At 42.8% G+C, this 14,262-nt stretch overlaps 1 protein-coding gene across 1 annotated transcript in view; it reads right to left on the bottom strand.

Annotated features, from left to right (window-relative positions):
- The window catches only part of gk (glycerol kinase), a 61,989-nt gene that overhangs the window by 4,718 nt on the left and 43,009 nt on the right, over window positions 1-14,262 (bottom strand). Inside the window, exons 14-18 of the mRNA XM_055644535.1 lie at window positions 13,538-13,634; window positions 10,299-10,383; window positions 7,017-7,137; window positions 2,512-2,655; window positions 1,084-1,167 (exon numbers count right to left, since the gene is read on the bottom strand). Of these exons, the coding sequence (XP_055500510.1) occupies window positions 1,084-1,167; window positions 2,512-2,655; window positions 7,017-7,137; window positions 10,299-10,383; window positions 13,538-13,634 (531 nt within the window). The remainder of the gene's footprint in view (window positions 1-1,083; window positions 1,168-2,511; window positions 2,656-7,016; window positions 7,138-10,298; window positions 10,384-13,537; window positions 13,635-14,262) is intronic.

The following is a 14,262-nucleotide window of genomic DNA, read 5'->3' on the forward strand; positions in this document are numbered from 1 at the left end:
AAAAATGATCCTGCCTTCAGTGACATGCTATGTAGGAACGCAGAATTGGTCCCTGCGCCATCAATGAGTTGGCAGATCCAGCTGCTTCTGGTTAGAGTTTCACACAGTGAACTCTGGTTTTTGAAAACGTTTTTAGACTTTTGGAGATATAGTGTGGAGCACCAAGTCCACGCCAACCAGCGATTGTCCCGTACTATCCTACATATTAGTGACAATTTACAGAAGCCAATTAAATCTGTACGTTTTTGAAGTGTGGGAGGAAGCCGAAGCACCCGGAGAAACTACACGCGGTCACAGGGAGAACGTACAAAACTCCGTACAGACAGCACCCATAGTCAGGATTGAACCCAGGTCTCTGACGCTGTAAGGCAGCAACTCGACCACTGTGCCATCTGTGGTCGATGGGACAACTCACAGGGTTCAGTGACACGTTTACCCCTTTGGGTTTAAGAGCAGCATGAATGGATAAACAGCTAAATAGACTTTAGCAAGGCCTCTGACAATGTACTGCATGGTAGGTTGCTCAGTAAAGTTAGGTCACATGGAATGCACGCTGAGCTAGCCAGCTGAATACAAAATTGGCTTGAAGGAGGAGTCAGTGGGTGGTGATAGAGGGTTGTTTTTCAGACTGGACACCTGCAACAACTGACGTGGCAACAGGGATTGGTAGAGGGTCCTTTGTTATTTGTCATTTACAGGAACAACATGGATGTGAATGTAGGTGGCATGGTTAGTAAGTTTGCCGATTATACTATCATCAACAGCATTGTGGACCGTGAAGATGGTTATCTACGATTAGAAAATGACCATGATCAAGTGGGCTAATGGATGGGGAATGGCAAATGGAGTTTAATGCAAGATCCAATTCACTGCACAATGCCAATACCAGGACAAATATTTTAAGTATGACAATAGTTTCAGCACTTCCTAACAATATTTCTTACTAACTCCTCCACTCTGACCCCAAAAGACCACTTTTGTGTGAGTCTTTTCTCAGACACTCACTTTGCCTTTTAATTTTATTTTCTCTGACTCTTTTGTCATCAGCCTGAAACTGGGTGGATGCTACCACTTGGTACTTACCATAGTCACTTTCAATGTCATGCGTTGCCCAGCCCATTGATTTTTGCACAGCCAACTTCCAGCGACGAAACCGTTTGTCACTTTCTGTGGATTCAAAAAGTGTATTCAATAAATAGTTGATAAGTCTTTCACTGTTTAGTGGCATTCAAGTAGTTATGCGGGTTAGCCTTATGGCATCTGTGCATGTGTACCACATATCAATATGTCCAACATTCCCATGCCTAGGTTCCAAGACTGAAGTGTTCCGACTCAAAATGTTGCTAATCCCTTCCCTCCACAGATTACCTTCCTGATCAGATGCATTACTCCAGCACTTGGTGCTTTAGTCAAGGTTTCAATTGTCAACAGCATTATCAGGATTCCCTGCATTGTCAAACATGCAGGTGTACTCTCCAGATGCGACTTCAGTGTCCAGGTATGAAGGATACAGTTCATAAAATAAATATTGATAGGTTAAGTCAGTGGGCAATCTCCTTGTGAATGGTGCATGGTGTGAAGAAATCTGTAATGGTCCTTTTGGTACAGAAGAATGATAAAACAAGTTATTAATTTTATGACGAAAGACTGTAGAAAACTGCCGCGCGTAAGGTCCTTGGGGTCACAAGAGGTACAGAAAGCTAGCATATAGATGCAGAAAATAACCAGGAAGAGTAACACGATGCTGGCTTCTAATTCAAGGGAAGGAGGCTGTCAAAGTAACAAGTCCTGCTGCATCTTCACAATGTGCTTACAGTATATATATTCCAAATTCACATTGAAAGCAAGTAAATGAATCTTGTCAATGTTATCATGGTTAAAATTCCCAGCAGCTTGTTCAGATATCTACACGGTCTTGTTCCCTTCTGATTCGATTTCCTGCAGTCACACATCCATTGATGAAATGACAATGTATTCTCTCATCATCTTCCTGCTCTCAGTGCTGTGCCTTCAACTGTCTTAACTTCACACTATGGAAATTCCTCTATAATCCGGCATTCCTACATCTCCCACCGAACAACTTCTTGCACGCCAATCGATTTTGGATTGTAACACCTCACTGAGATACCTGTGGGCATTTTACTTTTTAAAATGTGTTACTCATAACAACATGGGGAAACTAAACGAGGAACTTTATTGTTTGTTAAAACTATCCTGTTTTATACTACTTCTGCTACATCACCCACTGGTTCACAAATGAATGGGCATTGCAGCAAGCATTCGCTGTGGGTTAGAGAAACAAATTGAGATCCAATGAACAAAATTGAAGGACAACAAAGCAAGATTTTAAGTCTTATTTTCCATTACTCTCATTGTGACATCAATATTGATGATATCCATTCGTGTTACAGAAGAGGCAAGGTTCAAGGTGCATAATGGCATTTTTTCCAAAGTGTGGCTTATTGCAATAATCACTTTCTGTGACGATGTTCAAGTCAAACACTTTCTTACCTTCAATGTCGATCTGTGGGTCAAATGTCTCCCAGGATGTCGTTGATTGGCTGTCACTGGACAGGTTCCAGACGCCAATACCCTCTGCAGCACCGGCAGCCATGGCCGCTCCGAGCGCTGTCGTTTCTGCCATTGCCGGCTTTGCTGAAAGAAAGCAAAATGCACAACTCACTCATCTCCGATCTCGGGAGCCAAGTGTTCTGAAGAAGGGCAACACTTGCCTAAATTACATTGTGAATGTTAACATCTCCGACAAGAAATATCTCCTCATCACTGATGGGGGGGGGGGGTTAGGAGGGATAGATCAGCCATGATTGAATGGTGGAGTAGACTTGATGGGTCGAATGGCCTAATTCTATTCCTATCACATGATGTACTTATGACCTTATGATCTCAATCCTAAAAGGACTATGCCATATTCCAACTGTGATCCTCAGTTCTAACACCACCCAAGTGATATCTAATTGAAGCAAGACATCTTTATTGAAGCACTAAAAACATGAGATACTCCAGTTACTCCTTGAGTAACTCAACAGGTCAGGCAGCATCTCGGGAGAACACTGATATGACGTTTCGGGTCAGGTCCCCTCTTCAGACTCATTTATTATTACTATTGTAGTAGCCATAGCCATTTAGCTTAACTCAGTATATTACTAGTTACGTAGGAGGAGCCATCTTGGGGAACGGCTGCTAACCAGCAGCCGTCCGTTTAACTCACTGGAGTTTTTTGGAGTTTTAGTAAGTCCTGTCCTTTGTCTTTTGGAGAATGGACTATTTAATGTGGGGGGAAGGAGGTAATTATACTTCTAGGTCCCTACCTGGTCGGTGAGGCAGCTTTTTCTCCGGGCTGCCCCGTCGACCCGTCCTCGTGGCCTACTAGCGGGCGTGGAGCGCCGTTTCCTGGCGGGGACTGCCCAGCACCTTGGCTTCGGTGGCGGCACAGCGCTGGAGCGCTATCGCGGAGCGGGCGATGCCTTGCCTGGGTCGCCACGCTGGATGGACGCGCTGGAGCTCCGGTGAGTTGTGACCGCTGAGATCAACCCTTCCGGGCTGCGGAGCGGGCGGTGCCGACTCTAACATCGGGAGCCTGGGAGCTCCAAACCGGCGCGGCCTTGTCGGCTTTGGAAGCCGTGGTCCCCAGCTAGGAAGCGGCCGTTCCAGGTGGCCCAGCCGCTGAGAGGACTCTCCCGACGCCGGGGCAACACCACCCGGTGAGAACGGCCAGGAACATCGGGCCTCCGTAGAGGCAATAGCTGCGGCCTCAATAGGCCTGACTTTGGGTGAACTGGGGATGGGGACTGGACATTGTGCCTTCCCCCACAGTGGTAACCATTGTGGGGGGATGATTTTTTTGTGTGTAAGTAAACATGTTAGTCCATGTCCAAGATGGCTGTCGGAAGGGAGAGTGGACGCTGGCGTGCTTTAGCTGCCGCTGCTCTCTCTTCTCAATGTGTTTTTGATTTTTTGTCTTTGGATTGAATTCTGTTTTTAATTTGTGTTTTGGCGATGTCTTTATTATTTATTTTATTCCGATTATATGTTTTATTATTCTTGTTAATCTCTGTAAGGTGTCCTTGAGATTTTTGCAAGGCGCCCAAAAATAAAATTTATTATTATTATTATTACAATTATATCCAGTTACCTTTAATTTTCTCTGCGCATGTAATTATGTGGGTGGGAATTATACATAGTATGGGGCGTGTTTTTGGCTGGAGGATTCTGGCACAGACTCCAAGATGGTTAGTTCAGTTTGATGAAGGCCATGGAAGAGACCCAGTTTTGACCATGCCCATGACCAGGAGCTAAGAGCATAATTGATATATCTGTGGTCAGACGATGTGCTTTTACGAGAAGGAGTTTTATGAATTATCTTACTGCTTGTACTACAATAAAGAAACTATTAATTAAGAGGCTGTTTCTGGAATATTAATCTTTCGACTGCTTGGAATGTTTTGTGGCTTGTGGAATGCGTAACATTACTTATCTAACCATGGCCAGCAAATTAGTGACTATCGGGGACTAAAACCTTGAGACGTCGTAAAGACTGTCACTACAATTATTATATTATTACATTTTATTGAAGCACTACTGTGTTCTCATAAGCAAGGCTGACATACCATCTTGCATGTTAGCTTTCAGTGGTTTGAGTCCTTTCTTTAGTAAATGTGGTTTCCCCCTCACTGTCATAGGTGGATCCCATATCTCCTCTGTCACTCGTAGTTCTGATCTTGCTATCCCTCATCCCTCCCCAGTCAGAACAAGACAGAGTTCCCCTGGCCCTCACCTTTCCTCCACTAGCCTCCGCACCCAACACCCCATCCTCCAACATTTCCGTCTCCTCAAACGTGATTCCACTACCAGTAACATCTTCCCATCACCAACCTTTACTTCCGTAGAGACTGTTCCCTCCATAACTCCTTGGTTCACTCATCCCTTCCCACCCAAATTACCCCTTCCCCTGGTAATTTCCCCTGCAAGTATAGGAGGTGTAACACTTGTCCCTATACCTCTTCCCTTGCCTTCATCCAAGGACCCCAGCAGTCCTTTCAGGTGGGGTTCATGTGCATCTCATCTAACCCTGTGTATACAGGATATACATCTTGTATTCTCGCTGTGGTCTCCTGTACATCAGCGAATCCAAGTATAGACTGGGTGATGGTTTTGCCAAACACTTCCACTTGATCCACCGAGGCCTACCGGATCTCCTGGTTGCTAACCATTTTAACTCTACTTCCCTTTCCTATACTGTCCTTTCCATGCTGGGCCTGCTCTACTTAGCGTGGGTTAGGGCAAAAGCTGCACTGTTTAGGACTATCTCAAGTTTATGGAAAAAAAGCAAAAAGTAGCAACAAATCTGTTGGAACAGGTTAAGATAAAGACAAACTTTAAAGATCCTGAAGGGACTTATAAATGATGGACCTTTCTATATATAGAAATAATGGACTTTTCTAAATATGTAGAAATAATGGCCCTTCTGACTATGTTGAAAAGTATTACTGAAAATGTTGAACACAGGCCTACACATGATGAAGATAATGTATCAAAACCAATCCAATTACTTCTCTTGCTTGATGTATACAGAACTCAGAACAACAGAAGAACCTTTCAGGATCAGGCACAAATAACATAAATCCATTACTACCATGGATAATCTGAGCAAAGGAACGGCACTAATTCCAGTAGTTTACATGTTCAATGGGTATATTTTGGCAACATTCAATGCAAAAGGGGAAGCTGTCTACGTAATAGGTGACACACAACACCATACTCGCTGGATTGTGTGCAAACCAAAATAAAGGATACAACATTGTGGGTGCTAACCTAACATGGGCAAAATCTCAGTGCGAGTAACAGCAACCATGCAGAATTTAATTTGTAGCCACAAATGCTCCAAGATATCTATTGCTAAAATTACCGCTGAAATAATCAACAACCGCACCCATCCCATTAGTTTGGAGGTGCTTCTAGAAGACCGATTCTCTTTCGTAACTGATTGTTTTCGTTTTAAAATTAATATAATTTGTAAAAAATGAAATAGTGCTGTTGCCTACACAGGACGTTTACTATTTCTCAGTAATTTCCACTAACTTTCAAGCACAAACTGCGAGAACTATGGCAGAAATCCTAATCCACTCTATTCACTCACAGTCTTCCAGCAATCTTTAGATTTTACTTATGAATAAAAATCAAATGCTCAAAATATGAAATAGAAACAGAAAATGGCAGAAACACAACAAGTCAGGCAGCATCTCTGCAACAAAAGACAGTTAACAATTTAGGCAAAGGGTTTCAGGCCTATAATGCTAACTCTGTTGCTCTTGCCACCAATTCAGTTCAGTGTTTATTGTCATTTAACCAATTATGGTACAGTTATACTTGAGTTATCATACAGCCATATTAAGTGAAAAGCAAAAATACACACAGCCACATAACATAAAATTTAACATAAACATCCACCACAGTGGAATCAACATTCCTCACTGTGATGGAAGACATTAAAGTTCAGTCATCTTTGTTCACCCGTGGTGGTCGGGGCCTTTGAACCCTCTGCAGTTTGCCGTAGTCGACGGTCCGATGTCCAAGCCCTCACGTCGGAATGATGGAAACACTGCAGTCGGGACGGATCGGAACACTCTGCGCCTGGAGCTCCCGAGTCGGCCTCGTCTTATCAGAGACCGCGGCTTCACGGTGTTAAAGTCCACAGGCCCTGCGGGCGGAGCGATTTCGCTGGCGATACTCGGCAAAGGAACACCCGCCCCGCGATGGTAAATCCGCGCCATGCCTGTGACTTGAAGCTCCGGGCGGTGCCCGGAATCATAGAGTTCTACAGCAAGGAAACAAGCTCTTCGGCCCAACTTGCCCATGCCCCATCTACACTAGTCCCATCTGACTAGAACAAACAGCATTGTACAATAGTCAAGATTCTTGGAAACATAGTTGGGAACAAAACAAGTCTCTTTTTACTGGCAGGCATTAAGAGGCATTAAGGAATTTTAGATCCTTACCAACTGAAATACCGAGAATATCTGCTTGAAGTTGCATCATTATCTTATTTTTGGTCATTCCTCCATCCACTCTGAGAGTAGTCTGAACGATGCCAGAGTCTTTATTCATGGCTTCAAGAAGCTAAAAGACACAACCAATTATGGAAATGTAAGAACAAAACATATACTCCCCTCCACGCCAGCACTTTGTGTCTACCTTTTACTTTTATTTACCCCATTTCAATTTGAGGAAGGACATCCTTGTGATTGAGGCAGTGCAGCATAGGTTCACGGGATTGATCCCTGGGATGGCAGGACTGACATATGAGGAAAGATTGAAAAGACTAGGCTTGTATTCACTGGAGTTTAGAAGGATGAGGGGGTGTCTTGTAGAAACATATAAAATTATAAAAGGACTGGACAGGCTAGATGCAGGAAAAATGTTCCCAATGTTGGGCGAGTCCAGAACCAGGGGCCACAGTCTTAGAATAAAGGGGAGGCCATTTAGGACTGAGGTGAGAAAAAAAAAATTCACCCAGAGAGTTGTGAATTTGTGGAATTCCCTGCCACAGAGGGCAGTGGAGGCCAAATCACTGGGTGGATTTAAGAGTTCGATAGAGCTCTAGGGGCTGGTGGAATCAAGGGATATGGGGGAAAGGCAGGCATGGGTTATTGATTTGGGATGATCATCCATGATCACAATGAATGACGGTGCTGTCTCAAAGGACCGAATGGCCTCTTCCTACAACTATTTTCTATGTTTCTATGCTGTATTACACAAAATGTCAGCACACTTCATTTTTGTTACCTGTAAAATGTGATGCCTTATTTATTCTCCACTAAAATAAAACGCATCTGCCTTGAGAATTAAACTCTCACCCTACACTTTCAGCAGGGATGCTAACTCAATGGTCCAATGGTTTTTAATTATCATCTGTACCAAAGATGGCTGGACGAGAAGAGGAACGACAGTTTACGGGAACTGCTTCAGTACATCAAGCATGCGGGTCGACCGGACTTTGGAAATGTCACCAAAACATGGGAGTGTTTGCATGTGTAATATATGCAAAAATAATTTCACTGTGCAGTTGCATATGTGACAAATAAAACAGCAATGAACCATTGAGTGAAATTATTTTAATGCATCCAGATACTTGGAGCACAGTTCAAAATTAGGACATAAACTTGAAGTGTTGACTTAACGAGTCTTTCGCTAAGCATGTGTGTATTTTTCTTATTTAAGGTTATGACATGGTTTCATGCTACAAGTCTCACTGGAAGTAAAAAAAAACCTCAGTGACTTATCGGCCTGTCCTACTTAGGCGATTTTATCAGCCGACTGCCGGCGACAGTCAAGTTGCAGGCTGTCGCCTGAAAAACCAGGAACTGGAACGGCGACTGTCAGAGTGGGACACACACACATACAAACACATCACAAATGCGGGGGCCAGGACAAGCGGGGGAATGCTGTATAATAAAATTCCCCATGGTGCAAAGCCAAGGTGATACAGACACGCCGCGATGAACAGGAATGTTGGCGTTGTAATTAAGACAGCTAAAGCACAGTGTACGGTAAGTCCTTTAAAAGAGGGGGGAGAAGGATTAGAGACAACTTTTAAGAAGACAGAGATACACGGCTGTGAAGTTCGGCGGACATTTAACATTATCGGTCGGTTCCTTGATTCTGAAAACTACTGTTTACGTTTTTTTCCACCCAATGAGCCAATGAAATTCACTGGTCAGCACTGGCTCCAACCTACAAGAACCTTTGACCTCTTGACTCTTGACTTTGACCTCCTGGCGACCCACCTAGGGCTTGGGAATTCTCGCTAATCGCCATGGCGACTTAAATCTAGTCGCCGCTAATTTTTCAACATGTTGAAAAATTCTCGGCGACCATAATGAGGCCGCGACTAGTTACCAGAATGTGGGAACTCCTCACAACCATGAAAGCGACTCCCCGGCAACCATCCGCGAACATGTGGCGACTGCAAAGTCGCCCAAAAAGTAGCCTAAGTGGGACAGGCCCATAAAGATTCACATGGACATGCAGTGCTCAAATTGTACATTTGTACTCTGGGAATAAATTATTTCCAGAAGACAAGGAAAAGTTATGATCTTGCATATGCTTTGCAAATTAAATTAATTTGCTTTGAGTTTCTGTCTTATAATGTACTTTGCCACCTAAAGCTTAAAAAAAAAATCACTTAAAGATGCAATCATGGAATTTAGATGCAAACATTGCATTTTGGCCAAGGTTTTCTTGCTATTTCAGCTAATAATCATCAGCAGCAAATAGTTCACAATGATGTGCAGGTTTATAGGTTAACCAGCCTCTGAAAATTGTCCCTAGTGTGTATGGAGTGGGTGCGACAATGGGATAACATAGACCTAGTGTGTAGGAAGGAACTGCAGATGCTGGTTTACACCATAGATACAAAATACTGGAGTAACTCAGCGGGACAGGCAGCATCTCTGGAGAGAAGGAATGGGAGACATTTTGGGTCGAGATGCTTCTTCAGTGAATGGGTGATCAATGGTTGCATGGACCTGGTGGGCTGTTTCCATGTTTTTCCCTCCCTCCCTATTAAATCCACGTGTATTGGGACTTATCAGGCATCTTTGCCATTTTCCTTTTTGCGCTGATCTTCAATCTCACCACACACAGTTCACAGGAAGATTTAAAGAACCAGACTCGCACCTTAGGATACAAAGTGCAGAGGTAACTCAGCGAGTTAAGCAGTATCTATGAAGAGCATGGGTAGGTGATGTTGCAGGTCGGGTCAGGTCTACATTTTGACTGATCCTCACCTTGCCACACTAACTCTTATCAAAAGGGATCAAGGAATTCTTGACATTTCTGGATTCCTTGCCTGCTGGTGCAATTCTGCAAATATATTTGCAAATACAATTCTTTGCAAATACAAAGTTTCTTATAATTAGCTACATTTTCAGTTGTCTACAAATAAGTCACAGATATTTTCCTTGCATTTATAAAATAATAGCAGGATTGCACAGTCAACACAGATTTATGAATGAAAAATCACATTCACATATTTGAAAGGAATTGTTTTGTTGAGGTTTTGCACACTAAATAGACACGGGTAAAAGGATGGGGTCTATTGGTCTTCCATAAAGTGCTACGGGAGAGATTAGTGATTGATCTCTGGAAAATTACTGGAGTAACAAGATTTACAATGCTGCAGGATTTACAATGCTCTGTTTAGGTTCTGCCGTAACAATTCACAAAGAGACATTGAACATGCACCGAAGATTACCTCATAGAACAAAGCTCGAGCTTACCTCGCGAGTTTGAAAGGCGACAGATTCTAATGCAGCAAATACAATATGATTTCGGCTTGTAAACTGGGTTATGCCACATATTATTCTGAAGAACAAAGTGGAAAAAATTTGAAGCAAGATGCACATCATTTATATTCTGTAATTGTTTTTATCTTCAATGATTATTCATTTTGTACCATCAACAATTTCGTAACATAACATTGTAACATTATTCTACTTTATTGTATTGTTACAATAATTATTAGACTCAAGGAACTGCAAGCGCTGCTTTACAAAAAAAATACGCAAAGTGCTGGAATTGCTCAGTGGGCCAGGCAGCATCTCTCGAGAGCATGGATAGGCACAATGTTTCGGATTAGGACCCCTCTTCAGAACTATTATAGTGGGGGAGAAAGCTGGAAGCGAGATGTGGGGGGAACAAAGCCTGGCAAGTGATAGGTGGATACAGGAGGGGGTTTTGAGAGGACGATGGTTGGAAAAAGGCCAGAGATGAAAGGAGCAAAGGCTGTAGGTCACACTGGCCCATGTTCCCACACTCCCTCTACACACTGGGGCCTGGTTCCCACACCCCCTCTACACACTGGGGCCTGGTTCCTGCACCGTCTCTGACACACTGGGGCCCAGGTCCTGAGCTCCCTGTGACACACTTTCACCTGGTTCCTGAGCTCCCTTTAACACATCATTGCTCTGGTTCCCTTATTCCCTCTAACACACCAGTGCCTCAGTTAAACGAAATTCAGTTCATTTCCGCACACTCCCTTGAAATTCACTGGGTTCTCACTCTGGTCCTCCCTTTAAACTTACCCAGTTCACTGGAGAATGCCACGTTCCTGAATAACATTTAAAAATTGAGAATTAATGATGTGTTGGGCTTTCATTAGGAATGGCATCCCATAGGTGTGAAAATCAGCCAAAGTCTCAGCAGTGAAGAACTCAATGTGCTGGATTATCAGAGTCTTGCCGTATTTAAGGAAATAATTGCTTTTTATTTTATGAGTGAAAATACATCAGTATTACTTATTTTATGCAGTAGACTTAAACAATACGAGGCCACATAAGCCCAGAGCAGATTGCTGGAAATGTAAAGATTTGAGAGCTTTAAATGTTAAACGTTTATTGGCATGGACTTGGAATTACTGAACATTTAGGACACGGTCACACGATCTCTACTTAACCACAGCTACAAGGTCTTCATCATGTGATTCCACTTGGTGAAGGCACACTGTCCGAGGAGCATGGGTGTGGATTGGTTAAGACTGTGAGGCTTTCACTTTCTGCAGAATGGAGGAAGTGGATGAAGGGAGAGTGCTGAGCATCTGGCTGGGGACATGGAGGGTGCTGTTAAACCAATTGAGAACATGGAGGGCCGCTTCATTCCTGGAAGATAACTGGGGAGCAGGAAGGAGGTTGGTGAGAAGCCATGGAGAAATCTGGGGTTAGGTCGAGACGCAGATAGACCTTAGTGGACAGAGGATCACACTGTGTATTGGGAGCATGGTGGGATAAGTGCGACAAGAGATTTCGACAGGGTGGATGTGACACTCAATATGGATATAAATGGGAACCTTCCTCTTGGGAGATTAATGCCTCACGGTGTCTCTCCCAATGTGGGGAGGGGCTTTGTAACCAATGTCAGAGTATGCCTTCAGTTAAAACCGGTTTGAATGTTCAAATACCCCCATGCTTGAGATCCTGATGTGCGGTGTAGACATTATGCAAGTAACAACTGTCGTACTTCATGTATCAATTAATGTCACTCCACACAGTGAAGTTAAAGTGAATCATTTGTACAAAACCACCAGATCAAACTGATACCGAGCACATCTTTACCAAATGATTTTCCAAACAAAATATCATTTGTCAATTGGTCGAACCCGAATAAATCACATAAAGAAGATTCCATAAAAGATAGTTAAAGTACGATTCAGCTTTAGGAGGCAAAAAATGCATGTGCAACAAAACATTCGTTTTCGGAATGAGTGAAGTTGGTTAAAAAAATTTTACACTGATCAGTTCAGGGAGTCACAAAATTACTTCAATTTTCTATTATGAAGAAAGATATTCTCACAGGGAGTGCAGCATCAATTTGCCTCTCCGCGGCATTAATTACTTCATTTAATTATATTTGATAAGAAATCTTGCCAGGTTTGAGGTGTGATGAATGAAATACTAATTGAAGGAATTAGCTTTAAGTCTTACAGAAATAATTCAAGTAATTATGTACAAAACTAAAGTGTGCATGATGGAAATCTAAAATTTAGAAATAGTTTATGGCTTAGATAGCCTGTAGCACCTTTCACTTTAGACAATGTAGAGCCAATAAACATACTTTGCAGATGAAATAATGACTGCTTTGTACACCAACAAATTGTGGACATTGCTTATGGGTTGGTCACATTGGGAGGATAAAATGTAAATTTAGTGACTGCATTGAGCAACATGTCCACTCATTCCCTGGCTTACAATCACCGGCCGCTTCAATTCTTCATCATCATCACACGCCGTTTGCCCTGCCGGTGACCTGCTATGTCTTTCAGTGAACTGCAATATATCCTTGAAGAACGGCAACCTTGTTTTTCAACTTAGCACGTTATAGCCATACTGGCTCACTGTCTCAACAAGGAATTCAACATTTCTGACAATCTTTTCTGTAGGTTCCCGGCAATCACTTCCTCTGGGAATGACAACAAATAATTCTGCATTAACACCTTCTCCAGATTTTGATTCCCTTTTACACCTTGTACCAACAACCCTGTCAGCTTTTTGTGTCTTTCTTCGGTTTAAACCAGCATCTGCAGTTCCTTCCCACACACTTTGTTATTTAGTCTCTCTTGCCTTTCATGTTTTCATACATATCTTTAATCGGTTCTCCTTCGTCTTTTCCCTATAAATTAAAACTGAATATCAACCTTTTCCAGTTCTGCTGCAATGTCATCAACCATATGAAGCAAACTTTGTTACATCTGCACAGATACTATCCGGCCTGCATAGAATGCACAACGTAAAATTACACAGGACTGCTCGCAGCAAATAATCCATATATTGTTTATCAGACAAATAAAGCCGCTGAGTTGCTTAGTATACAATGGCACCATTGGGTCTATTGGTATTGATCATAGGAACTGCTAGAGATTTCTAAAGACCAAACCATTGCAAGTGCAACAATGGCAAATCTAATCAGGTACACCGCAAACTAGTAACGTTTTTGTTTGACACAGGCATAAAAATAATGCTCCTACCCTCTTGCTGTTGTATCCCAATATGGCGCATATAACCCTGAGAAGGCTGGCACAAAATAGCAGCCATGAGAGGAACCCACTGATGCAGCAAGTTTTTCTGAAAAACAAACAAAAAAGATTCATTAGGACACAAAATTAAAACGTGCATTTCTCAAAAAAAGCACTTTCAGCATTGATGTCCAATAATAGGCGATATCAAATAGTAGTAGTTCTCACTTCCTCAGCATTTTAATGTGTTACTAGACCAAGTGCAGACCCGTTGGGTCTGCTCCCCCAATGGTGTGATTCCCCCAACCCAATATTCCACCATGCACCCGTCTCCTCCAATGGAACTGAAGCCGTTGCCAAATGTAAGTTTTCAGCACTCCCCTGCCTCCCTCAATTGCACCTCCCCTGCCTGCTGCAGCAGTGAAAAGTTCAGTGTTCCTGTCTTGCAACTTTGTTTCGAAGTGTGTTGGAAGCTGACAGGAAGGAGCAGCGAATCAAAAGGAAGAAAGGCAGCTGGCAGCCGGACGGCAGGCGGCAGCCACAGACTTTTATATATATATATATATATATAGATTATTTGTCCGCTTGCATTCTCCATAAACTTGTCATGATCAAAAATCTGAGATAGCTCGGGATCAAGGGTAGCACTTTAGGCACAGGTCACGAATACTTTATTCAAATCTCAGAAACATGAGCACAAAGTGAAGGCCAAATTTTTTTGTTCAAATGGCACGTGA

The sequence above is a fragment of the Leucoraja erinacea genome, chromosome 13 (genome assembly GCF_028641065.1).
Source record: "Leucoraja erinacea ecotype New England chromosome 13, Leri_hhj_1, whole genome shotgun sequence".
Classification (NCBI taxonomy): Eukaryota; Metazoa; Chordata; class Chondrichthyes; order Rajiformes; family Rajidae; genus Leucoraja; species Leucoraja erinaceus.